Source organism: Helianthus annuus, chromosome 17 (genome assembly GCF_002127325.2).
Source record: "Helianthus annuus cultivar XRQ/B chromosome 17, HanXRQr2.0-SUNRISE, whole genome shotgun sequence".
NCBI lineage: Eukaryota > Viridiplantae > Streptophyta > Magnoliopsida > Asterales > Asteraceae > Helianthus > Helianthus annuus.
This window is the reverse complement of record NC_035449.2, coordinates 106,439,118-106,466,027: the sequence shown is the minus strand read 5'-3', so window position 1 is coordinate 106,466,027 and position 26,910 is coordinate 106,439,118. Positions and strand designations below refer to the sequence as shown.

The 26,910-nt window shown below is 41.1% G+C and overlaps 1 protein-coding gene across 1 annotated transcript; it reads right to left on the bottom strand.

Annotated features, from left to right (window-relative positions):
* Positions 1–997: 997 nt before the first annotated feature.
* Positions 998–7,199, bottom strand: LOC110924764. The gene is made up of 4 exons (XM_022168756.1): positions 7,071–7,199; positions 4,668–5,103; positions 3,776–4,561; positions 998–3,732 (listed from the first exon to the last, which is right to left on the bottom strand). The coding sequence occupies exons 1-4, from the start codon at positions 7,197–7,199 to the stop codon at positions 998–1,000; spliced, it is 4,086 nt and encodes a 1,361-aa protein (XP_022024448.1).
* Between the last annotated feature and the right edge of the window lie 19,711 nt (positions 7,200–26,910).

The window sequence follows — 26,910 nt, the reverse complement described above, 5'->3', positions numbered from 1 at the left end:
TGACAAATACATGAACTTGGTGATGAAACTATAAATTATATTGTGATGGGTGTTTTATGTAAAAGATGATACTTAGGGGTGAGTAGAGTAGTTAGTGAAACCTTAATCACCCTTAACCCTAACCTCCTTCACTAATCATCTCACAAAAATCAACATACGTACTTTCACATCCTCCAATCCTCTCTACAATCATCTTCTTCATCATTGGCAAGCTCTCAATCATCACTCTTGATTGCTCTCTTTATCTAGAATCAATCCAAGGTAATTTTTTAATGGTTATTTGTTGTTAATCAGTGATTGTTTGATTCATGCAAAAACCCTAGTTCTACATGTAATGGTTCTGTGTTTATTGATCAATTCTGAGTATTGTGAAATGGTTATGATTAGTTGTGAAATCACTTGCTGAATGTTAAGATGACTGTTATGATAGAATGTTTGATTGTGGATTTGATTACTGCACTGCGAATATGAAATTAGGGTTCTTGATCGTAAAAACGTAACAGTTACATTGCACTTGAACATTCACATGATGATTGTATGATCCAAACTTTATTATGCTTGTAAAAGTCCGAACTTTTGTTATAATGAATGGTCCGAGTTTTGCTTATGTAATGGTCCGAATATTATAGAATCATATGGTCCGAGTTTCCTATGTTATGAATAGTCCGACTTTTGTGTTGTGTAAACATGGTCCGAACTCTTTGATTTAACACATGGGGTCCGAATTCCATAGCCTTGTCCGACTTTGTGATGATCTTGTCCGACTTTTTGGCAATTACATGGTCCGACTTTTTTTGGGTAAAGGGTTACCCCGGTGATTCTATATATTCACAACCAATAAAAACCAAGTAGTGTAGGGAGTGTACACTAGTTCAATCATGGGACATGCCCCATGAAAGTAGAAACAAAGAAATCAACCAAGAAATACAAATTAAACTGAAACCGACCCACTAGACTACAATCTAGACCAAACCAATGTAAAAAGACACAAAATTACTCAGCCACCATCATCTACAATGTCGTTGCCATGAATCTCCCACTCCCTCCAAAGTCTTCGCACATTTTCCGTTGTCTTCAATCTCGCACCCATTAGCTTGTATCTAACCAAACTAATGATATTTTCACTAACAGTCTCTGGAGGACGCATCCGATTCTTGAATATCCTGAAATTACGCTCCTGCCAAATAACATAAGCACATGCCGCCACCAGCAGCTTCGCAACATAATCAGATGCTAACTTTGATTTGGACCGATCACGAAGCCAATTGATGATATCCTCCCACTTAGGTTGAACCGTACTCATGCCCACTTTTTGCCTCACGATATACCAAACTTTCGTGGAAAATTCACATTCGAAGAACAAATGGCTATGAGAGTCATGATTAGCATAGCAAAGCAGACAACACATCATATTCATCGTCTTTCTACGAGAGATATCCCACTTAAGAATCTTATCCTGCGTGAGAAGTTTACCTCTCATAATCAGCCACATCAAAAAAGCATGCCTCGGGATACATTGGTTAAACCAGACAATAGTGCACCAATCTATTTCTGTACCTTTGAAACGAACCGAATTCCAAGCCTCCGAAGACGAGAAAACACTTGTGTTATTACCATCACGCCACATAACTCTATCAGGATTATTCGGCCGGATATTGACATGATCTAGCTGAATTAGAACAGGAAAGAGATCCCTCCAAGCAACCGGCCACTTCCACTGACCGTTGGCCTGAATGTCAGAAACCGAATCCTCTAACCGGAACCCAGCATTAGAAATAACTCTTGGCGATATAAATTCCCCAAGCGGCCCAATGTCACTCCAACGGTCGAACCAAGCCGAAGCCAAGGCCCCATTGCCAATATCAATCCAAAAGAAATCCCTCAAAACCGGACGAAGATTAAGAATCTTACGCCACGAGTAGCTACACGAAGAGGGCATTTTGGCAATCCAAAAGCTCTTACCTTTTAACCTGTAAACATGAACCCAATCCACCCACAAAGACTTCCTCCTCTTAAGAATACTGCAAATGTGATTAGCCATAAGGGCTTTGTTTACATCACCGATACGCCGAATACCCAACCCCCCTTCATATTTAGGAAGGCAAACTGCTTTCCAAGAAACTTTAGCTTTGCCTTTCTGGAATACCATATCTTGCGACCACAAAAAATTTCTCATCTTTGCCTCCAACTCGAGAACAACTCTACTCGGAAGCATAAACACAGATGACCAGAAAATATGCATAGACGATAACACAGAGACAATTAGCTGCACTCTACCTGCGAAAGAGAGAAGCTTATTTCTCCAATGCATGATTCTTTTGTCTAATTTCTCCAACAGGACATTACAGTCTCTATATAACAAACCCGACGAGATAAGTGGGACACCAAGATACCGCACAGGCAAAGAACCCTCCTTAAAAGGCATGATACTCAGGATAGCACTTTTAATATAACTTGGAACATTACAAAAGAAGACAGTGCTTTTCTGATTATTAGGGAGGAGACCCGACATCTTCGCAAATTTAGAAATAGAGTTCATAAGGTACCTAGCCGAAGCAATCTCCCCTCTAGCAAAGAGAAATAGATCGTCTGCAAAACAGAGGTTGATAATTTGGTGCTTTTCACATTTATTATGGAACTTGAAGGATGAATCAATCCTTAACGAATGGTGCAAAATGGCCGTTAAAACTTCCATAACAAGAGTAAACAAATACGGGGAGAGAGGATCACCCTGACGAAGGCCACGATTACCTTTGAAATACCCATGCACATTGCCATTGATACACACAGAATACGATGTAGTAGAGACACATACCATGATCCAGTTCACCATCAAATCATTGAACCCAAAACCAAGGAGGATATTTTTGAGAAATTTCCAATCAACCGTATCATAGGCCTTTTGGATATCAATTTTAAAAGCACATCTTGGAGGGCCGACATTCCTATGGTAATTGTGCATCAGCTCTTGGGTTAACAAGATGTTATCAGAAATCTTCCTGCCAGGAACAAAAGCGGACTGGTTTATACTAACAATATTAGCTAGAACCCCCTTCAGTCTATCCGCAATGATCTTGCTTATGCACTTGTAAATGACATTACAACAAGCAATCGGCCTATAATCCGTAACAACGGATGGTGAAGGAACCTTAGGCACAAGCACAATAAGGGTATGATTCAACTCTTTGAGCAAATGACCGGTGTCAAAAAAATCAATAATAGCCTTAGAAACATCATTCCCGACAATAGGCCAAGCACTCTTGAAAAACGCCGCTGTGAAACCATCCGGACCTGGCGCTTTATTAATACCAATAGAGAACATAGCCTTTTTGACTTCATCTTCAGTCACTTGTCTGACCATATGAGTAGCAATCTGAGGATCCAATATTTGGGTGAAAAGGTCCGGAGCCGGACTGGTCGACGTATCTCCATTGCAGCCCAAAAATTTCTCATAATGATCCACAAAGGCATGTTGCACTTTATCACCTTCAAAAACGACACCTCCCGAATCTCTAATAACATCAATACGGCTATGGTGATTCTTACATTTAACCGAAGAGTGAAAGAAAGCCGTATTATTATCCCCAGCCCTCAACCAATCGACTTTAGATTTTTGTTTCAGAAAGCGTTCCTCATCCAACATAGCTTCTTGAAGTTCACTAGTACTAGTAGCCTCTTGAGTCCGTAAACTTTCATCATTCGGCTCCTTGTCAATTAGTTTCTGCAGATTATCTAGCTTATCACGAAGGCTTTCCACTTTTTTTATGTAAATTACCCTGCTTAAATAAAAGCGCCCTGAGAGGAGTCTTTAGAAGTCGAAGCCTTTTAGCAACACAAAACTGATGAACACCTTGAATTCTCGTCTCCCAAACCCTCTTCACAATCTCCATAAATTCTGGTTTGTAAACCAAAAAGTTAGCAAATTTAAAAGACCGCGGCTTCAGGATACCAGCATCAGGAATAGATAGGACACAAGGACAATGATCTGAAAGCCGATACGGCTGAAAGATAGCAACTGCACTCGGGCATTGGGTGACAAATTGCGTGTTCCCCAGCACTCTATCAATCTTCTTAAGCAACCCAATCCCTTTCTTAGGCTTTTGATTCCAAGTATAATGCAAACCTGACCTTTTGATATCGAACATCTCAATCTTATTTACACAATCTTGAAACTCTTTCATACTAGCAGACACGGTCGAGGAGCCCATCGACTTATCTTCTAGATTTAAAGCAGAATTGAAATCACCCAAAACAACCCAGGGATTATTCCCGACAAACACTTTATGTAGAGCCAAATGATGCCATAATTCCCTTCGAGTAACATGATAATTAGCGGCATAAACAATCGAGCAAAAGATCATTTTCTTATCCAGCTTGAAAAAAAGTTGTAGGTGAATAACCTGATCCGTCTGAGATAATACCATGACATCAAAAACAGCTGGGTTCCACCCAATAATAATCCTTGTACCTTTTTTACACCGAGCACCATTAGACGTCCAATCCCATGAGCGAAAAATCGATTTACAAATGTGACCAAGCTTGCTGACATCAACATGCGATTCTAAGATAGCACATAAGCTCAAACTATAATCCTTGACTGCCTGACGAACCTCCGTTTGTTTCAGAGGGCGGTTCAACCCCCTAATATTCCATGAAGCAATGCTAACCATTGATAACATTCGGAGAAGGAGTGCTTGCCCCTTGTGGATTATCAGGTTTTAAAGTCCCACTAACCAGAAACTCATCGGTTTCATTATAAATTTCCTCGACTTCGTCGTCATCCGAACCATAAGGATCATCTCTATTTCCCACCCGTTCAGCCTCATTAGCTAACTTGGAATCATTAAACACATCAAAAGGATTAGACGAGCTAGCCCTTGGATCAGATTTGCTACTACTTCCGCTAGCTTTAGAGGAGATAGGACGGTATTCAAATTTTTGCTTCGGTTTAGACATAGGGAATCCTGTTCTTTTGGCCGCTTTTTTAGAATCAACATCCATAAACCCATCCTTGTCGATCATCGGTTTCTTTGGAGCCTCTTTATTCTTAGACACTTGTTGAGTTTGTTGAACTTTGCCAGGAGCTTTTGTGACCTGTCTGATCTGTTTCGGACAAGTATTATCATCATGACCAAAAATTTTACAATAAGCACATCTATGAGGACACCATTCGTATTCAACGTAAACTTTCTCCTTAATAAGATCCGAACTCTTGAAATGATAATAAGGTCCGAATTGTTGATATGATATAAGAGTCCGACTTTGTGAATGAATATGAAGGTCCGAAGTTCTGAATGAATACTCATGGTCCGACTTTTATGACCATATGTGGTCCGACTTTTGGACTGATTTAAATGGTCCGACTTTGTGAAGTATTATAGGGTCCGAACTTTATACAAGATAGTATGGTCCGAGTTTTAAAGGCAATGCTTGTCCGAATTTCTTTGATTGATGTTAGTCCGAATTTGATTGTGAATGGTGTAGTCCGAATTTTGTAATGTTAAGTAGGGTCCGACCTTTTGCAATGTTGTGTTTGTCCGAAATTTTTTGTGTTACACATAAGGCCCGACTTTTATGCTTGATGGCTTGTTCTGAGTTTTATGTTTTGATGGTGGTCCGAATTTCACATGATATTTATATAGTCCGAACTTTACAAAGTGATGTATGATCCGAGTTTACTTGTAAACACCAGTGTTAGAGACTGATGTTAACACTGGGGATCCGAGTTATTTATGGTGCCAAGTTCAAAACCCTGTATGAGGAATAACATGCTACTGTATGCTACTGTATGTGACTATATGATACTGTATGTTACTGGATGATACTGTATGTATGAACAATCTGTGCCATGTCATTCTATACACAATTATCACACGAATCACAGTTGTTGGACATCAAGGAATTGTAAACCCTAATTGAATGTAAACACTTACATCGAGTTTATGTGCAATGTACCTTAGGTCGTGTGTAACGGACCTAACCATTAATTAACACTAGAAGCAATAACATACCGAGCAAACCAAGGTGAGTTCACACTCTTTACCAAGGCATGGGATTCCCGGGGAAAGGGAATGGGTTGAATGATGGGATTGAACAATTTCTCGTACTTACACGGTTACTAGACTATCTACCATGGTCCTCGGGTTAAGCAGGACACTTACGTAAAAACTACGTAAACAAGTACATACTACTGTCTTCCGGAGTCAGGAAGGACACTTACGTAAAACCTACGTAAACTCACACATGCTACTGTCTTCCGGAGTCAGGAAGGACACTTACGTAAAACCTACGTAAACCCCACGCGTACCACTGTCCTCGGGTAAAGAAGGACACTTACGTAAAACCTACGTAAAGCTTGTACGTACTACTGTTCTCGGGTTAAGAGGAACACTTATGGTTACGAATAGTCTAGTGTATATGCAAACATGGGAAGCCCCTACTAATAGAACATACACACATGGGAAGCCCCCACTAAATATCATAAAAAGGTTTGGGAAACAGGGTAAACGGATTAATCATGTTTTTAACTATGGGAAACCCCCACCATCTATGGATACGTTTTGGGAAATAAGATTAGCTGGTTAAACATATTTTCTACATGGGAAACCCCCACGGCAAGTGAGCCAGCTAAAGACAAACTACGTTTTCGTAAAACACTTAAAACGTACACCCAACTGTGAACTCGCTCAACATTGTTGTTGACTTGTTGTTACATGCCTTGCAGGCCTTTAGGTGCATGTCAAAGGAACTTGCTGTCTGGGAAGCTGGAGTGGTCATGGGTCGGGACACAGAGAAACGCAACACAAGACAAAGAGCTTACATGTGATTTTACAAACACTTAATGAGTTGAATATGCTTCCGCTGTAAACTGGGAAATATTGTACACTATTGTTAATAAATGAAAGTTTATTTAAATATACTTATGATGTTCAACGTGATTGGTGGTTAAGATCCTGGTTAGTCACGCCTCCAAGCGGTTGTACTCCGCATGTGGATTTTGGGGGTGTGACAGAAACCAACCAAAGAACCCAGTAAACCATCAACTCCACCACCTGAACCTACACCAATACAATCACCACCACATCAAACACCTCCACGACAACCAACACCTCCACAACAACCTTCATTTCCAAAACAATCTTCACCTCCAAAACAACCAACACCACCCAGACAACCATCACCACTACATCTTTCACCATTACATCTCTCACCACCACCACAACAAACCATATTCACTTCCCAAGAAATATTTCAAACTCCACCACTCACTCAAATTCAACTAACTCCTGGTTCTTCTGGCCACAAAGGTCTTCACATTCCTCCGGATAATCTTGAAGATATTGGAGATTTTGGAGATTTTTGATTTGCAAACGATGGACAAGTAAAGAAGTTAGAAAAGAAGATGGTTGACGTGTTGAATGAAAACAAAGTAGTTACAGCAGAAAGCAAGAAAGTTGCTGAACGTGAAAAGATTCTCGAAATGCGCGTGAAGAAATTAGAGTCTGACAACAAGGCATTGTTAAAGAAGGTTGATACAGATCAGTCTGAGATTGATTTTCTGAAAGTGCGAGTGGCAGAGTTGGAAGAAGAAAAGGCTCGCAGAGATGAGTAGAACAAGTATTTCGAGATGAAAAACAAAGAGCTTGAGGCTGCAAAAGCATTTAAAGAGCATGAGTTCTACATGTTGAATAAAGTAGTGGAGAATATGCTTGGAACGTCAATTGAACAAAGATTTGAAGAGATATAAGTTGAAGAGCTTAGGGCAAAACGTCAAGCCGAGATTGATGAACAGATGAAAGATAAGGGAAAGGGTGCTGAAAGTAGTGTGGCAGCTGTTGAGAGATCAATTGTTCCATCCTTAGTCATTGAAAATCCAGTTCCTATATCTTCCGTATCAGCAATTTTTGAAGAACCTGTAACTCTAGAAGATCTTGCTGCTGATGACGATGAGGAAGATGATGAGGAGGATAACGATGAAGAGGGTGATGAAGAAGAGGGTGATGACGAGGAAGATGACGATGATGAGAAAGTCTTTTCAGCTAGCAGTCATGGTTCTGATAATGACGATGACAATGCTCAAGGTGGTACGGGAATTAAAGTAACTGAAGCTTCCAATGAAAGAACTGTTGATGATTTTCTGAATGATTCTGTGAATGAAGAGTCAGGGGGAGCTGAAGGAAAGGGGGTGTCTGGTGATGCTCAAAATGTTGATCATGTTGAAAAAGTTAGTTTTGAGATTGGATACTAATAGGGAAGAAGGTGAACACTTTCATATGTATACACTGGAAAAGATTAAAGAAATGACACGTATGGTGGATCCTAACTTCAAATTTGATTTTGAAGAGGAATTAAATGCATTCGACATCAACTATCAACCTGAATACGAGTATAAGTATGTAGAGGATGCTGATATGTACGACGGGGTTGAGGTTGAGGATTGCACAGATGATGAGAGTGTAAGTGAAGATACTTCTCAGTATCCTACGCTGATGGAGTTCTTTACTGAAGAGAATAGAGACGAGTTAAGAAGAAAAGTCGCCGAGATCTTAAAAGACAAAAATATCGACGGTACTCCGAGGGATATGCAGAAGGAAGAACGGCAAAAGTGGTTTAAAGATAGTCACGAGAGAAAATTCAAATGGCCGTTGAAGTTCTATCAGAGAGATCGAAGCATTTCACTTGGTGACATCATTAGCTGGGGTTTCCTGCCTCATGTTAATGCATATGCGATCAGAAGGGAGTTTGGAGTGCAGTACTTTGAACGTCTATATGATATAATGTCATTACCATGGTGGGATGTTGAGGAGCTGTCGAAAGTAAGAACTTTAGAGTATCCAGTATGGAAAAATGATATCGCAATGTGGGGGTACATAAAGTTTGAATCGTTGAAAGATTTTCGACACTGGAAGCCGCATTACCCAAAGAGAGTGCAGAGGGTAGATCTGGTAACAGGGGTTGAAGAAACGATACTTAACGTTAAAAAGCCAAAGACGATGAAGAATATACCAATGCCGAAGATGGAGTAGGAATTTTATAAAGGCTTCATGGGCTGGGTATACAGCTGTATCTCTACAGAAGCTGTGATTACATACAGAGCTGGTAGTGAGATAAGAGAGATACATGTGTATGACCCGATGTGGTTAGTGAACTGCTCAGTGAAAGATATCGAATGTTTATTCATTAACAAGATTCACTATCAGGCTGAAGATAAAGAGCAGGCGATGCAGTTTCAAAGAGTTGCTACTCTTTGCTTTCAGAAAGGCATAAATTCTGAAAGTAAATGGAAGTCAACCTGGTGGTCGCTTGATGAGAAAGTAAAGAGGAAAGCTGAACGTGAACGTAGGAAGCTTGAAGAAAATCGAGGAAAGTGGATGAACATACAAGCTGAGGAAGAGAAGAAAAGGAAGAAAGAGAATGATAGAGTGAGGAACTTACTTAGGAGGAAGCCTAAGTCAAGGGAAGAAACGTTCAAGTCACTCTGAAGACCCGAAGATAAGACTGAAGACTCCGGCTGTATCCAAGGGGGAGTTTGTTGGTGCACGAATGTCTAAAGCCTGCGTCTTAGTCTTAGTCAAGCTTGTATAGGGTCTAGGGGTCATATATGTTAATTATGTATAGTATAGGGGGCTGATTGTAATTGTTGTGTTGTAATGTTCTGATTCCGCTCCTAATGACATGTTGTCATTTGGAGCGAAATCACAAGATAGTGATTCCGCCCGAAATGACAAAGTGTCATTAGGAGCGGAATCAGCCCCACTATAAATAGTTGTTGTGTTTTCTCATTTCGTATCTGAATGTCGACCGTGTAGCCGAACTGCTGCCGAATTTTTCTGAGAAGTATTAATGAGAAAACGTGTTTAAAGTAATCTGCATTCTGTTTCTACTCCATTCTACTTTGATTCAAGCTGTTTGTGTATTTCCGCTGCATAAACAGTGGTATTTAGCTCTGATTGACTCATTTGATCATCAATAACGATCCTACATGTATGTATTCACGTTTTAATAATCTAAGTCCCCAGAGGAAAGTGAGGTTAGAGCTTAGGTATCAGTACAGAAACCTAATTCGCTGTAACATATAGCTCTGATACCAATCTGTCACACCCCGAAATTATCAGAGCTGGCGTGACTGGACTGGTATCTTCATTGCACAGCGGAAGCAAATAAGCTAAGACTTCTAGAAAATGAACGCCCACTAAGTACTCGACTCCACATGGTTCTCCTATTCCAACCGTGTGACAACTGGCACAAAACCGGTAACTTCCGTACACTTTAATTATTATTTAATGACTGCAATTATGTGCTTAAATGTCAACATTGACTAATTAGATGCTAAGCAAGTGAATTCATGCACGTTGTATACTACAAAATATTGCTTTATGCAAAAACGAGAGCGTTGCGTCAGAAATATTAGTAAACTCACCGGTAAGACACACTGTGTCAACGGAACTGCAGAAAGCAGTCAGACATTAGAATCGAGGCCTAGGTGTAGGTCCTACGACAAAGGTACATTAAAACCCAAGAGTACATATCAGGGTTTAATTTATGGTCGTTACAAAAGCTAAAACACGCACTAAAAGGCACCCGAAACACACTTTAAGTGCAGAACTAATTACGACAAAACTGCGAAACGAACGTTGGCGGCCGCCCGGATAATATTTAATCCCACAAATATTCTGTTATGACTAAAATTTTATTTTAATCAGGTTCGTGTTGAAAAATAAATTAAAACGCTTAAAAACGTTATTTTTCAAGTTTAAGCGCGTACCGTGAGTTCCTACGCGACACAGTGCTTACACTGCAAAACGCAGAAAGCGCAGAAAACCCAGGAATATGCCAGGAATATGCCAGGAATATGCCAGGAATATGCCTGGAATATACCAGGAACATACCAGGAATATACCAGGAATATGCCAGGAATATGCCAGGAATATGCTAGGAATATGCTAGGAATATGATAGCAATATGCCAGGAATATGCCAGGAATATACCAGGAATATGACAGGAATATGCCAGGAATATGCTAGAATATGCTAGGAATATGCTAGGAATATGCCAGGAATATACCAGGAATATACCAGGAATATACCAGGAATATGGCAGGAATATGCCAGGAATATGCCAGGAGTATGCCAGGAATATGCCAGGAATATGCTAGGAATATGCTAGGAATATGCTATATGGAAGGTCTATAAATACCACCATTCCATCACTCCATCTTCCTCATCACCACACTTCCACTCTCTCCCTCTCTCTCTCTCTAGAAAAGCTACGGCCAAACACCCCCTCTCAATCCATCAATTTTTCGGTTTTGATCACCACATTCCAAGTCCATACAAGTATCAAGGATCCCGTATAAGGAGGCTTGGTGCAACTGGAAAGCGAAGGACCTCATTCTCTTGCTTTTATCCACCTTATTTGCGTCTAGATTCTTCCCTAGCCTCGAGCTAGTGGTATGTTGCTTAAATCACATTCTTGAACTATTTTGAAGTGGTTAATATGATATGTAACGGTTAAAACTCGAAATCTTACAAGTTGATGCATTAAAGTCTACTAAAAACACTAATAATGATGGTTGAAGCCTCATATGTTGTGTAAATGTTGTAGTAATTGAATTGTGTGGTTATTTGGACCTGATCTATGTTGTGGTAGCTCGGATCATCATTTAACCCGGGTTGGTCATGATCATGGATCATGACATAAGGATGTTTTGAAAGAAACAAGGGTTAAAGGGTGAAACTCTACTACACATGAATCATGAACTTGTGTAAAAAGGAATTTTTCTTGTAAAATGAAGTTCTAAACTAATGGATCTAAAGATCTACAAGTGGTATTTTCGAAAGACCAACTGTAAGACGAAACCATGTTTTAAAACCGAATCTTTCATGAACTAGAGGTGTTTTTGTGAACAAACATGTGTGTGGACACTTGTGTAACAAAAGTTTTAACAAAGAAATAATTTTCATAAAAACCGACTAGAAGTTGTGAAACTTCATATTCTTTAAAAATAAGGTTTTTAAGAAATTAAACTTATTTATAAAGAAAACAAGACTTATTAAATGTGCTAGTAAATTACTACACATTTTTGTAAATATTCAAGTTCATGAAATGGAGTAATTAGTGAATATTGTTGATGATTATTGTTGATAATTGTTGATGTTGATTGTTGACGATTTAAAAGAAAATAAACACATGTTTTGAAAACATGGGAAACCTCCATTTTTAGGGGAAACTCTGTCAAATTTTTTATAAATTTTGACACTTAGAAAAATATAAGTTTTTGAAGAACTTATTCCCTAAAAATGTATTTAAGAGTATTACCAAGGTTTCCCTAATTTTTGGTGATAAGAAATGAGGATTTCTTCAAAAATAAAAATGGATATAAGTATGTATATTTTTGAGAGAAAAATATATATTATTTTATCACCAACTTTTGTGCTAAGTGTATATAGTATGTGCTATACGTGCTAGCGTATTAAGACTTAAAAATACACATACATCATACAAGATACATAATTCGGGTGCAAAGTGCAAAACACAAGATACTTATATTAATTTTAGAGAAAATAACATAAGTAAGATACTTAGTTAAGAATATAAAATATTTTTAACACAAGAATATATACACAAAAGAGAGTGACTGTACTTGTGCGATCCAAGTCTAGTGACTAACGTTAAGAAAACGCGTATAGGTTACGATGTTAATTAAGCAAATCCGGTGAAGTTTACGACGCACAGGAACGCAAAGTTGTGAGTTCATGCTCCCCCTTTTCTCTTAACTGTTTTCAGTTTTATAACTTCGGGGGTGAAATACATGTTACAAATATTTTTATGTTTAACAAATGGTATGATAATAAAAAGCACACTTGGTGAGAACGAGTACCAAGTGTGTAGCGATATAATAATACAAGAAACACACTTGGTGAGAAACGAGTACCAAGTGTGATGTGATATAAGAATACGGGAAGCGCGCTTGGTGAGAAACGAGTACCAAGTAGGATGCGCTATGAAAAATGATGCGAGGAATCGTGTCATGAATAGGGTACAGAAGCACCATTAATCAACAATATACCTAGACCGCAGAACAAAAGGTTAGATCTAACGGGTGCCGGGCAGCCACACTCTCGGTGAGGGCGAGTACCGAGTAGTGCTTTTGTGTCTCAGAATATACCAATTAAATGCCTAAGGTTTGGTGACTTCCTATGTCGTGTCACATGTTAATGGCTTTGCAACCCATTAACAATCCTGATACTTACAGGAATACTTTATTTACATAAAATTTCATACCATACTAAAACTTGATGAATACTTGAGTACGTGGGGTACTCAAGAAAAACTTGAATTGTACTTGAAGTACGTGGGGTACTCAAGAAAATGGGAATTATACTTGAGTACGTGGGGTACTCAAGAAGAATTTGAATTATACATGAGTACGTGGTGTACACATGAAACTGGATTTATATATATGAAAACTTGATTTATTCACAAACTATGTTTTCATACAAAGTATACAAACGTGAAATACAAAACTGCATGAATTCACACCAACATTATGTTGACGTTTTTTTTTTCCAAACTCACATGTATTTCAGGTAATTAAAGGTGGATGTGCGCGCGGTCTTACTTATGCTCGTGGATGTCGCTTATGTTTATCTTTAAATAAAGTTGTAAACTTTTAAGACAATGTTTTATGTGACCTTGCGATGTAAACGCTAAACGTATGTTTCAAATTATGGTATTTGAAGTTATTTTCATGAGCATATAGTATGTTTACCTTTCGTATGCAATGAGATCCTTTCATGATCACACCTCGTGCTTCCGCCGCAGAAAGGGGTGTGACAGATTGGTATCAGAGCTGCGATTGTAGTGAACCAGGATTCCTTCTCGAGTCTAGTCTACAATCTCTAGGATCCTATCACGAAAACAATTTTTCAAAGAGTTTTCATTGCATAAAACGTCCCGCGACATCCACTGCCTGAAACTGTTTACATGAGTCTAGAAAGGACACTACGAGACTTAGGGTGCAGGAGTAGCACTTGTCTTAACTGAGAAACTACTTGCAATTATGTGTGTTAATTAGCATGTACTAGAAGTAGGATGTCACAAGTATATGTGACTTTACCTGAAAGCAATGGCCCATCCGAAGGAAGAAATACGAGGATGAAACGAACTGTGCGGACTGTGCAAGGAGTTACGTAATTATGGATGCATACATAATTATAGAATTCAGTGCACAGAAACCACAGCAAGTCTCGTCACGTATAGATTCCCTCAGTGCAAGCCTACTAAGTTTAAACGTACGCTTGGAATAGAATCTAGTAGATTAGAAATTCCTTATTCCATAGAACTAGCCAATGGTAAACTTGTTGAATCGGGCGAAGTTGTTAGAGGCTGCACACTAGAACTTGGTGAGCGAAAATTTAGCATCGACCTCTTACCTATCCAATTAGGTAGCTTTGATGTAGTAGTCGGCATGGACTGGTTATCCAAGAACAAAGCTGAAGTCAGTTGTCATGAGAAAATCATTCGCATCCCTTTGGCGAATGATGAAACCCTCATCGTACATGGAGAAAGACGAGACGCGCCTCTGCAAATCATCAGCTGCATAAAAGCACAGAAGTGCTTAAGGAAAGGATGTGTCGCTTTCCTGGCACATGTTGTAGATAAAAAGGCTGAGGAGCCGAAACTCGAAGATATTCCCTGTGGCGAAGGAATTCCCGGATGTTTTTCCCGAAGACCTGCCAGGACTACCTCCGCAATGACAAGTCGAATTCCGTATAGACTTGGTTCCAGGAGCCGCACCTGTAGCCAAGGCACCCTATCGACTTGCACCATCCGAGATGCAAGAATTGTCTACACAACTTCAGGAGTTGTTAGATAAAGGATTCAAAAGGCCAAGCTTCTCGCCCTGGGGAGCTCCAGTATTGTTCGTGAAGAAGAAGGATGGAACTCTGCGAATGTGCATCGATTACAGAGAACTGAACAAACTCACTATCAAGAATCGGTACCCACTACCGAGGATTGATGACTTATTTGATCAGTTGCAAGGATCAAGCTACTATTCCAAGATCGACATTCGATCTGGATATCATCAGTTAAGGATTCAAGAAGAAAGCGTACCAAAGACTGCATTCAGAACACGTTATGGACATTACGAGTTTCTTGTGATGCCATTCGGGCTGACGAATGCACCAGCGGTCTTTATGGATCTGATGAACCGCGTATGCAAACCATATCTCGATAAATTCGTGATTGTATTTATCGACAATATCCTGATCTACTCACGGACGAAAGAAGAGCATGAGCAACACCTAAGGACCATTCTAGAGCTACTGAAGAAAGAGAAACTGTATGCAAAGTTCTCAAAGTGCGAATTCTGGATTCGCGAAGTACAATTTCTTGGTCACGTGGTGAATGAGAAGGGCATTCACGTAGACCCGTCCAAGATTGAAGCCATAGAGAATTGGGAAGCTCCCGAAACCCCGACTGAAGTTCGGCAATTTTTGGGCTTAGCGGGCTACTATAGGAGATTCATCGAGAATTTCTCGAAAATAGCTCAGCCGCTAACTGCCCTTACGCAGAAAAACAAGAAGTATGACTGGAGTGTTAAACAAGAAGAAGCTTTTCAGCTACTCAAAAGAAAGCTATGCGATGCACCAATATTGTCACTACCCGAAGGCACGGAAGACTTCGTGGTATACTGCGATGCTTCGCGACAAGGACTAGGTTGCGTGCTCATGCAACGCCAAAAGTTCATCGCTTACGCTTCAAGGCAATTGAAGGTACACGAAAGAAACTATACCACTCACGACCTGGAGCTGGGCGCAGTGGTATTCGCCTTGAAAATCTGGCGACACTATCTATATGGTACTCGATGTACAATCTTCACAGATCACAAAAGCCTGCAACACATATTTGATCAGAAGGAATTGAATATGCGCCAGCGGCGATGGGTCGAGCTGCTAAATGATTATGACTGTGAGATTAAGTACCACCCAGGAAAGGCAAACGTTGTAGCGGACGCGTTGAGCCGAAAGGAAAGAGTTAAGACCCTACGGGTTCGAGCATTGGAAATGACTATCCGATCGAACCTCACTTCACGTATTCGTGACGCACAACAAGAAGCCCTTAAGGTGGAAAACCGCAAGGCTGAATACCTCCGAGGTGCATTGAAGTACATGGCGCCAAATGAAGAGGGAGCCTTATACTTTAAAAAGCGTATTTGGGTTCCGCTCTATGGTGGCCTACGAGAAGTCATCCTTGATGAAGCGCACAAGTCAAGATACTCGATCCACCCAGGGTCGGACAAGATGTATCAAGACTTAAAAGAATATTATTGGTGGCCAAGACTCAAAAGCGACGTTGCTGTCTATGTAGGAAAGTGCCTGACCTGCGCTAAGGTTAAGGCTGAATACCAGAAACCGTCTGGCCTACTACAACAACCAGAGATCCCCATGTGGAAGTGGGAGCAAATCTCGATGGATTTCATAACAAAATTACCCAGGACCCCGAGAGGGCACGATATGATATGGGTAATAGTTGATCGATTGACGAAGTCTGCGCATTTCCTACCAATCCGAGAAAAGGATAGCACTGGAAAGCTTGCTGAAATATACCTGAAAGAAATTGTGACGCGTCATGGAGTGCCTATTTCTATTATTTCAGACAGAGATGGACGCTTTGTCTCAAGAATCTGGCAATCATTTCAGGAAGCCTTTGGATCTCAACTAGATCTAAGCACGACATTTCATCCTCAGACAGACGGCCAGAGCAAACGGACTATACAAACATTGGAAGATATGCTTCGCGCATGTGTCATGGATCTAGGCGGCAGCTGGGATACTCACCTACCCTTGGTTGAGTTTTCCTACAATAACAGTTATCATACAAGCACAAAGGTCGCGCCGTTCGAAGCTCTGTATGGCCGCAAGTGCCGATCGCCCCTATGTTGGGCAGACGCCGGTGACAAGCGTATGGTTGGTCCTGAACTAGTACAGGAGACAACCGACAAGATTGCGCAGATCCGAGAGCGCATTAAGGCGGCTCGAGATCGACAGAAGAGTTACGCTGATCAAAAACAAAAACCCTTAGAATTCGAGGTGGGAGACAAGGTGTTGTTAAAAGTCTCACCATGGAAGGGCGTAGCCAGATTCGGAAAGCGTGGGAAGCTGAATCCACGATACATCGGACCATTCAGAATCTTGGAGAGAATTGGTACCGTGGCGTACAAGTTGGAGTTATCGGAAGAACTTAATGGAGTACATGATACAATTCATGTGTCCAACCTGAAGAAGAGCCCAACACAAGAAAACGTGATCATCCCGATGGATGAAGTGCATGTTGATGAAGCCCTCCAATTTACCGAAAAACTCGTTGAGGTTACCGACTGGAAAGTCAACAAGACTAGGAGGAGCAGCGTAAAACTTGTCAAGGTACGTTGGAGCTCTAAGCACGGACCCGAATACACATGGGAACGCGAAGACCAGTTCAAGGAAAAGTATCCCCACCTATTCAAAGAGACTCCTGCGAGGGTTAGTTCATCCTGAATTTCGGGACGAAATTCTTTTAACGGGGGGAGACTGTGACAACTGGCACAAAACCGGTAACTTCCGTACACTTTAATTATTATTTAATGACTGCAATTATGTGCTTAAATGTCAACATTGACTAATTAGATGCTAAGCAAGTGAATTCATGCACGTTGTATACTACAAAATATTGCTTTATGCAAAAACGAGAGCGTTGCGTCAGAAATATTAGTAAACTCACCGGTAAGACACACTGTGTCAACGGAACTGTAGAAAGCAGTCAGACATTAGAATCGAGGCCTAGGTGTAGGTCCTACGACAAAGGTACATTAAAACCCAAGAGTACATATCAGGGTTTAATTTATGGTCGTTACAAAAGCTAAAACACGCACTAAAAGGCACCCGAAACACACTTTAAGTGCAGAACTAATTACGACAAAACTGCGAAACGAACGTTGGTGGCCGCCCGGATAATATTTAATCCCACAAATATTCTGTTATGATTAAAATTTTATTTTAATCAGGTTCGTGTTGAAAAATAAATTAAAACGCTTAAAAACGTTATTTTTCAAGTTTAAGCGCGTACCGTGAGTTCCTACGCGACACAGTGCTTACACTGCAAAACGCAGACAGCGCAGAAAACCCAGGAATATGCCAGGAATATGCCAGGAATATACCAGGAATATGCCAGGAATATGCCAGGAATATGCCAGGAATATGCCAGGAATATGCCAGGAATATACCAGGAATATGCCAGGAATATGCCAGGAATATGCCAGGAATATGCCAGGAATATACCAGGAATATGCCAGGAATATGCCAGGAATATGCTAGGAATATGCTAGGAATATGCCAGGAATATGCCAGGAATATACCAGGAATATACCAGGAATATGCCAGGAATATGCCAGGAATATGCTAGGAATATGCTAGGAATATGCTAGGAATATGTCAGGAATATACCAGGAATATACCAGGAATATGCCAGGAATATGCCAGGAATATGCCAGGAATATGCTAGGAATATGCTAGGAATATGCTAGGAATATGCTATATGGAAGGTCTATAAATACCACCATTCCATCACTCCATCTTCCTCATCACCACACTTCCACTCTCTCCCTCTCTCTCTCTCTAGAAAAGCTACGGCCAAACACCCCCTCTCAATCCATCAATTTTTCGGTTTTGATCACCACATTCCAAGTCCATACAAGTATCAAGGATCCCGTATAAGGAGGCTTTGTGACAACTCGAATTTCCAAGATTTCTATTTCACATTTATTGCACGTTCATTGTTCGTGTAGTTAATTATTTGCACAATTGATTGCTATGGAATGGTATACGTTTTGATGCAATAAATCGTATTGTGTGATTGTGCATGGTTGTTTGATTAATTGTGATAGACTTGTCAATTATGTGAACTTGGTGGTGAAACTGTGAAATGCTTGTAAGATGGTATGCTTGTGTAAAATATAATAATTCAGGGTGTATTCAGTAATTAGTGAAAATTTAATTATACTTAACCCTAATCCTTCACTAAACCACACACACAAAAATCCAAGCACGTAGTTCATATTCTCTGGCAATCATCACCAAATCATTGGCAAGACTTTCATCACTTTTGTTTCTACATTCTCTCTAGAATCATTCAAGGTAATTGTTTATTGTTTATTGCGATACTTGTATACCCTAATTGATTGGTTGATCGTATCAATTCGTGATTCTTGTAATACTTGAAAAACCCTAGCTTTCATATGATGGTTCTGTGCTTTGGTTGATTCTTGGTTATTGTGTTATGATGATGTTTGGTCATGAAATCAATTGCTTGAATGATGATGATATCTGTTAAATTGATTCGTGCCATGTATTGTATGAACTAGGGTTTCTGGATCGTAGAAATGTAAAAACGTAACTGTTGGATGTATGTGCGTAACTGCTTCAATCGCAATGAACGCATGATTATTTGTTAGTCAGAGTTTTATTGAATGTTAGTTGTCTGAGTTTAATCCATGAAATCTTGTCTGACTTTTATAAGATTGAGGTTGTCTGAGTTTTAGATCATAATCTCTTGGCCGAACTTTGATTAAGGTAGTGCATGTCCGACCTTTATTTGACCAATGCATGTCCGACCTTCTAGTTGGGGTATAAAGGCCCGACTTTTATTGATATTTATGAGTTTTGTCCGAACTTTAAGCATGAAAGGGAGGTCCGAGTTTATAAATGATCATGTGGTCCGAGTTCTTAAACATTTGAGATGTCCGAGTTTTGTAATTGGATTGTGAGGTCCGAGTATTGATTAACATGAACTCCCGAATTATATACAAGTGTTAGAGTCCGAACTCTTGAAGAATACATTGGTCCGACCTTTAACATGAAGCATGTGAGTCCGAGTTTTATAGAGGACCTCTTGTCCGACTTTTTGAGAAAGAGACTCCTTGTCCGAGTCTTGTATGAGAGTCCTTGGTCCGAGTTTTACAATGATTGATCATGTCCGAATTTTACACTTGTAATGTTGTCCGACCTTGTGACCCATTGTACATGTCCGAGCTTTATGGCCCCAAGCCCCTATCCGAGTTTGTAGGTATCTTGCCACTGTCCGAGTTTGTTTGTGTTATATGATTCTTGTCCGAACTTTATCCTTGGCCGAGCTTTGAACTACATAATCATGCCTGACTTATATATACACATCACATAAGGGATCTGACCTTTATTAATACATGATGTCTGAGTTTAATATGCATGCAAGATCCGACGTTTGTTGATGAACTGTTTGAATTGTTGATTTGATATATATGATATGAATTATAGCGACGTTACATGCCCTGAGCTCTGCTTATACTAGAAAAGACTGTGTGTTTGTGATGTCAAGTTCAGCAACCTGTATGAGAAACTATATGATACTATACTGAATGATACCGTATGTACGAACAACCATTATCATATCAATTTATACACAAATATCACACGGATCACAATTGCTTGATATCATAGACTTGTAAACCCTAATTTGATGCAAACACTTACCTCGTATCATATGCAATATAACCTAGGTCGTGAGTAACGGATTTAGACACTTGATAGACCCTAGAGCATAGCATACCGAGCAAACCAAGGTGAGTTCACACTCTTACTAAGGCATGGGATTCCCAGGGCTTGGGAATGGGATTGAAGGAATAAGGTTGAATAGATTCGTACTGACACTAATACTAGACTACCATACCACAGTCCTCGGTTGTGCAGGACACATACTTATGCTACTCACTGTCCTCGGTTGTGCAGGACACATACTTATGCTATTCACTGTCCTCGGTTGTGCAGGACACATACTTACAATCTACGTAGACTTATACTTACTACTATCCTCGGTTGTGAAGGATACTCACGTAAAACCTACGTGTACTTATACTTACTACTATCCTCGGTTGTGAAGGATACTCACGTAAAACCTACGTGTACTTATACTTACTACTATCCTCGGTTGTGAAGGATACTCACGTAAAACCTACGTGTACTTATACTTACTACTATCCTCGGTTGTGAAGGATACTCACGTAAAACCTACGTGTATTTATACTTATTACTATCCTCGGGTGTGAAGGATACTTATGGTTACGAATAGTCTAGTGGATATACAACATGGGAAGCCCCCACCAATAGAACGTACTATCGGCCCAGTAGAGCCACATGTTACAAACGAACTTACTATTACGCATATACTTTCTGTGAACTCGCTCAACTAGTCGTTGATCCTCTGTTACATGCCTTGCAGGTCGTTAGATACATGGAGCTTGCACAGGGAGGAGCTGGTCGTTGTGGACTTGGATCGTGATTGTTTGTTGAACATTTTATGACATTACATACTTAATTATATTGGGTTTTACTTTTACGCTTCCGCTAAACAGTGATAACTTACTTATGTTTTGGAACACCTTTCATATGGATTAGATTTGGTTTAATGACAATTACTTTTACTATGTATATATTGTTCTATATGATTGGTGGCTTGATCCTGGTCAGTCACGCTCCCAAGCGGTGATACTCCGCGGGTGGATTTTGGGGGTGTGACAGATTGGTATCAGAGCCATTGGTTATAGAGAACTTGGTTTTAATATGGGGAAAACGTTTTATTAAAACCAGACTATAACCAGAACAGTGCTCTCAACGATCCACAACGACGCTTCGCTCCACGTGCAAGACTCAACATCCTAGGTAATAAGGTTTATGTTTATTGCCTACATGCTAGAATTGCATAAAACTTTGCTCGTAGTATGCTTACATTACATTGCTCACTACTTGTTATTGCTTGAGAACACTTGTGTGCTTACACTCTTCTGTCATCGCACTACTCGCGAACCATTCTCACTTACGCTACCTTTACTATGAAGATCATGTTTGGACGTGTTAACATGACTCAAGCCCAGTTGACGGCTCTCATTAACGAACAAGTTACTGCGGCGCTTGCAGCCGCACAAGCAGGAGGCATAACCTGCTATTCCAGACCTATCCTAGGATGTTAGATCCTACTCTCGTGACCCAACTCTCGCGCTTAACCTTGACCTATCTTTCTCGCGCAACGGGTCAGAACGCACAGCCACCTGTCTGCACATTCAAGAACTTCATGGACTGTCGTCTAAGCACATTCAGTGGCACAGAAGGAGCAGTGGGACTACTCCATTGGTTTGGAAGCTCGAGTCAATATTCGAGATGTGTGAATGCCCTGAGGCCCCCAGGGTCAAGTACGCCACTGGTACTTTGGAAGAAATCGCGCTAGCCAGGTGGAACGCGCAAGTACGGATACTAGGGTTGGCAGCTGCTAACGCCACCCCCTGGAACGAATTCAAAGAACGCATTAAAAGGGAATACTGCACGCGTGATGACATCCACAAGTTGGAAGTGGAGCTTTACCATTTGAAAATGACGGGGTCAGAAATTGAAGCTCATGCGAAATGGTCGAACGAACTGGCCATCTTGTGTCCAACCATGGTGGACCCTCCAAACAAGCGTATCGAATTGTACCTCAAGGGTCTAGCCTCTGAGATTCAGAGCCATGCTACATCGGCTAACCTCGACAATATCCAAGACATTCAGCGTCTTGCTCATTGCCTCACGGATCGGGCAGTGGAACAGAACAAGCTGCCTAGACGCATTGGTGCTACTACTACTACTTCTGCTATTCCCAGTGACAACAAGAGAAGGTGGGATGGAACCTTCAGCAAGGGTTCAACTTCAGTTCAGTCTCAGGCACAGCAGCGAAAGATTTATGACTATCAGAGCACTGGTCAGCAATCTTCTGGTAGTCAAGGGTTGTAACCTCGTCTTAGTTGGTCAGACATTCTCCATCAACCTCATTCCTATAGTTCTGGGTAGTTTCGTCATCGTCATCGGCATGGATTGGTTATCCAAGCAGCAGGCGGAGATCCTATGCAAGGATAAGATCATTCGTATTCCTCGTGTGGGTAAGGAACCTCTTGAAGTTCAAGGCGACAAGAGTGGTGCTGTGGCTGGCATCATCTCTTTCTTGAAGGCTCAGAAATGTTTAAGAAAGGGGCATTCGGCTATTTTGGCACTAGTTACAGATGCATCGATTTAAGAGAAAAGAATAGAGGATATTCCTGTTGTACGTGAATTTCCCCAAAGTGTTTCCAGAGGATTTACCTGGCCTACCGCCTCATCGTCAAGTCGAGTTTCAAGTCGAGCTAGCTCCAGGAGCAGCACCTATAGCTCGAGCACCGTATCGTTTAGCTCCAACCGAACTGGAAGAACTGTCGAAGCAGCTACAAAAGCTCCTGGAAAAGGGCTTTATTCGTCCAAGCTCTTCGCCTTGGGGAGCTCCAGTGTTATTCGTACCTTCAGGATGTGCATAGACAACTGGGAACTCAACAAGGTGACGGTGAAGAACCGTTATCCTCTTCCGCGTATAGACGACTCCTTCGACAAGTTGCAAGGGTCGTGTTACTACTCCAAGATTGATCTAAGGTCTGGTTATTATCAGCTGAGAGTCCGGGGGGAGGACGTCTCCAAAACCGCATTCAGAACTCGCTACGGCCATTACGAGTTTCTAGTCATGCCATTCGGGCTAACGAACGCGCCTGCAGTTTTCATGGATCTTATGAACAGGGTGTGTAAACCCTATCTAGACAAGTTCGTCATCGTTTTCATCGACGACATTCTGATCTACTCTAAGAGTCAGGAGGAACACGAGCAGCACTTACGACTTATCTTGGAACTTCTTCGAAAGGAGCAACTGTACGCAAAGTTTTCGAAATGTGACTTCTGGCTTCGAGAAGTCCACTTCTTAGGCCATGTGGTGAACAGGGATGGGATCCATGTCGATCCATCCAAGGTAGATTCGATCAAGAACTGGCCTGCACCGCGTACACCAACGGAGATACGCCAATTCTTGGGCTTGGCGGGGTATTACAGGCGATTCATCAAAGACTTTTCGAAGATCGCACAGCCGCTTACTATGTTGACACAGAAAGGTGTTACTTATCGTTGGGGTAATACACAAGAGACGGCTTTTCAGTACTTAAAGGATAGGCTTTGCAGCTCACCTATTCTCTCATTGCCAGAGGGCACGGATGATTTTGTAGTCTATTGTGACGCGTCGATACAGGGGCTTGGTTGTGTATTGATGCAGCGGGATAAGGTTATTGCTTACGCTTCTCGTCAACTCAAGGTTCACGAACGGAACTACACGACGCACGATTTAGAGCTGGGAGCTGTTGTACGGTACCAAGTGCACAATTTACACCGATCACAGGAGTCTCGAGCATATCTTCAAGCAGAAGGAATTGAATATGCGTCAGCGAAGATGGGTTGAACTTTTAAACGATTACGAATGCGCTATTAAGTATCATCCAGGCAAAGCCAATGTAGTGGCTGACGCTCTCAGTCGAAAGGACACTCTACCTAGACGCGTACGAGCCTTGCAGCTCACTATTCAGTCCAGTCTTCCTGCACAGATACGAAATACTCAGATGGAAGCATTAAAGCCCGAAAACATCAAAGCTGAAGCCTTACGCGGCTCAAGGCAACGAATGGAACAAAAGGAAGACGACGCCTACTATGTAACGGGGCGTATTTGGGTCCCACTTTTTGGCGGTTTACGAGAGCTGGTAATGGACGAAGCTCACAAGTCACGCTACTCGGTACATCCAGGGTCGGATAAAATGTATCACGACATCAGAACTACCTATTGGTGGCCTAGCATGAAGGCCCACATAGCGACTTACGTTGGCAAGTGTTTGACATGTGCAAAAGTCAAAGTGGAGTATCAGAAACCAGCGGGCCTACTTCAGCAGCCCAAGATACCGCAATGGAAATGGGAAGAAATTTCCATGGATTTTGTTACAGGCCTACCCAGATCCCAGCGTGGGAATGATACTATATGGGTGATCGTGGATCGACTCACCAAGTCTGCACACTTCCTGGCTATTAAGGAAACGGATAAGTTCTCCACTCTCGCAGACGTTTATCTTAAAGAAGTTGTTTCGAGGCACGGGGTGCCCACCTCCATCATTTCGGATCGGGATGCACGATTCACGTCAAAGCTATGGCTAGCGATGCACAAATCTTTTGGCTCACGATTAGTCATGAGCACAGCATATCATCCTCAGACGGATGGGCAGTCTGAGCGAACGATCCAGACTCTTGAAGACATGCTTCGGGCATGTGTTATTGATTTCGGCAACGGCTGGGAAAAGCATCTCCCTCTGGTGGAGTTTTCGTATAATAACAGTTATCACACCAGCATACAAGCCGCTCCATTCGAGGCATTGTACGGACGTAAATGCCGGTCACCTCTCTGTTGGGCAGAGGTGGGGGATAGTCAGATCACGGGTCCAGAGATTGTAGTGGACGCCACGGAAAAGATTGCACAGATATGACAACGCATGACGGCAGCACGCGACCGTCAGAAAGCATACGCGGATAAGCGTAGGAAACCGTTGGAATTTCAGGTCGGGGACCGGGTTTTACTTAAAGTCTCACCCTGGAAGGGTGTGGTTCGATTTGGTAAACGAGGCAAACTCAATCCACGGTACGTTGGACCGTTCTAAATCACTGAAAGAATAGGCCCAGTAGCCTACAGACTGAACCTACCAGCTGAACTCGGTGCAGTTCACAAAGTATTCCACGTGTCGAATCTGAAGAAGTGCCTGTCAGATGAGACCCTCATAATTCCTTTTAAGGAACTCACTATTGACGAGCGGTTGCAGTTCGTCGAGGAGCCAGTTGAAATCACGGACCGGGATGTTAAGGTCCTCAAACACAAGAGAATCCCTCTTGTCCGAGTTCGTTGGAACTCCAAACGAGGCCCAGAGTACACCTGGGAACGCGAAGACCAGATGACAGAAAAGTACCCCCAATTATTCGAAACCAATGCAACCACTACTGAGGCTGAAGCTACTACTACTGAATTTCGGGACGAAATTCCAAATCAACGGGGGGATGATGTGACACCCCTGGAAAACCAGTGAACAATACAGCTTACCTAACTTCCTCAGTGAGTGCGTACCAAATTTCGGGACGAAATTTCTTTTAAGTTGGGGATAATGTGACAACTCGAATTTCCAAGATTTCTATTTCGCATTTATTGCACGTTCATTGTTCGTGTAGTTAATTATTTGCACAATTGATTGCTATGGAATGGTATACGTTTTGATGCAATAAACCGTATTGTGTGATTGTGCATGGTTGTTTGATTAATTGTGATAGACTTGTCAATTATGTGAACTTGGTGGTGAAACTGTGAAATGCTTGTAAGATGGTATGCTTGTGTAAAATATAATAATTCAGGGTGTATTGAGTAATTAGTGAAAATTTAATTATACTTAACCCTAATCCTTCACTAAACCACACACACAAAAATCCAAGCACGTAGTTCATATTCTCTGGCAATCATCACCAAATCATTGGCAAGACTTTCATCACTTTTGTTTCCACATTCTCTCTAGAATCATTCAAGGTAATTGTTTATTGTTTATTGCGATACTTGTATACCCTAATTGATTGGTTGATCGTATCAATTCGTGATTCTTGTAATACTTGAAAAACCCTAGCTTTCATATGATGGTTCTGTGCTTTGGTTGATTCTTGGTTATTGTGTTATGATGATGTTTGGTCGTGAAATCAATTGCTTGAATGATGTTGATATCTGTTAAATTGATTCGTGCCATGTATTGTATGAACTAGGGTTTCTGGATCGTAGAAAAGTAAAAACGTAACTGTTGGATGTATGTGCGTAACTGCTTCAATCGCAATGAACGCATGATTATTTGTTAGTCAGAGTTTTATTGAATGTTAGTTGTCTGAGTTTAATCCATGAAATCTTGTCTGACTTTTATAAGATTGAGGTTGTCTGAGTTTTAGATCATAATCTCTT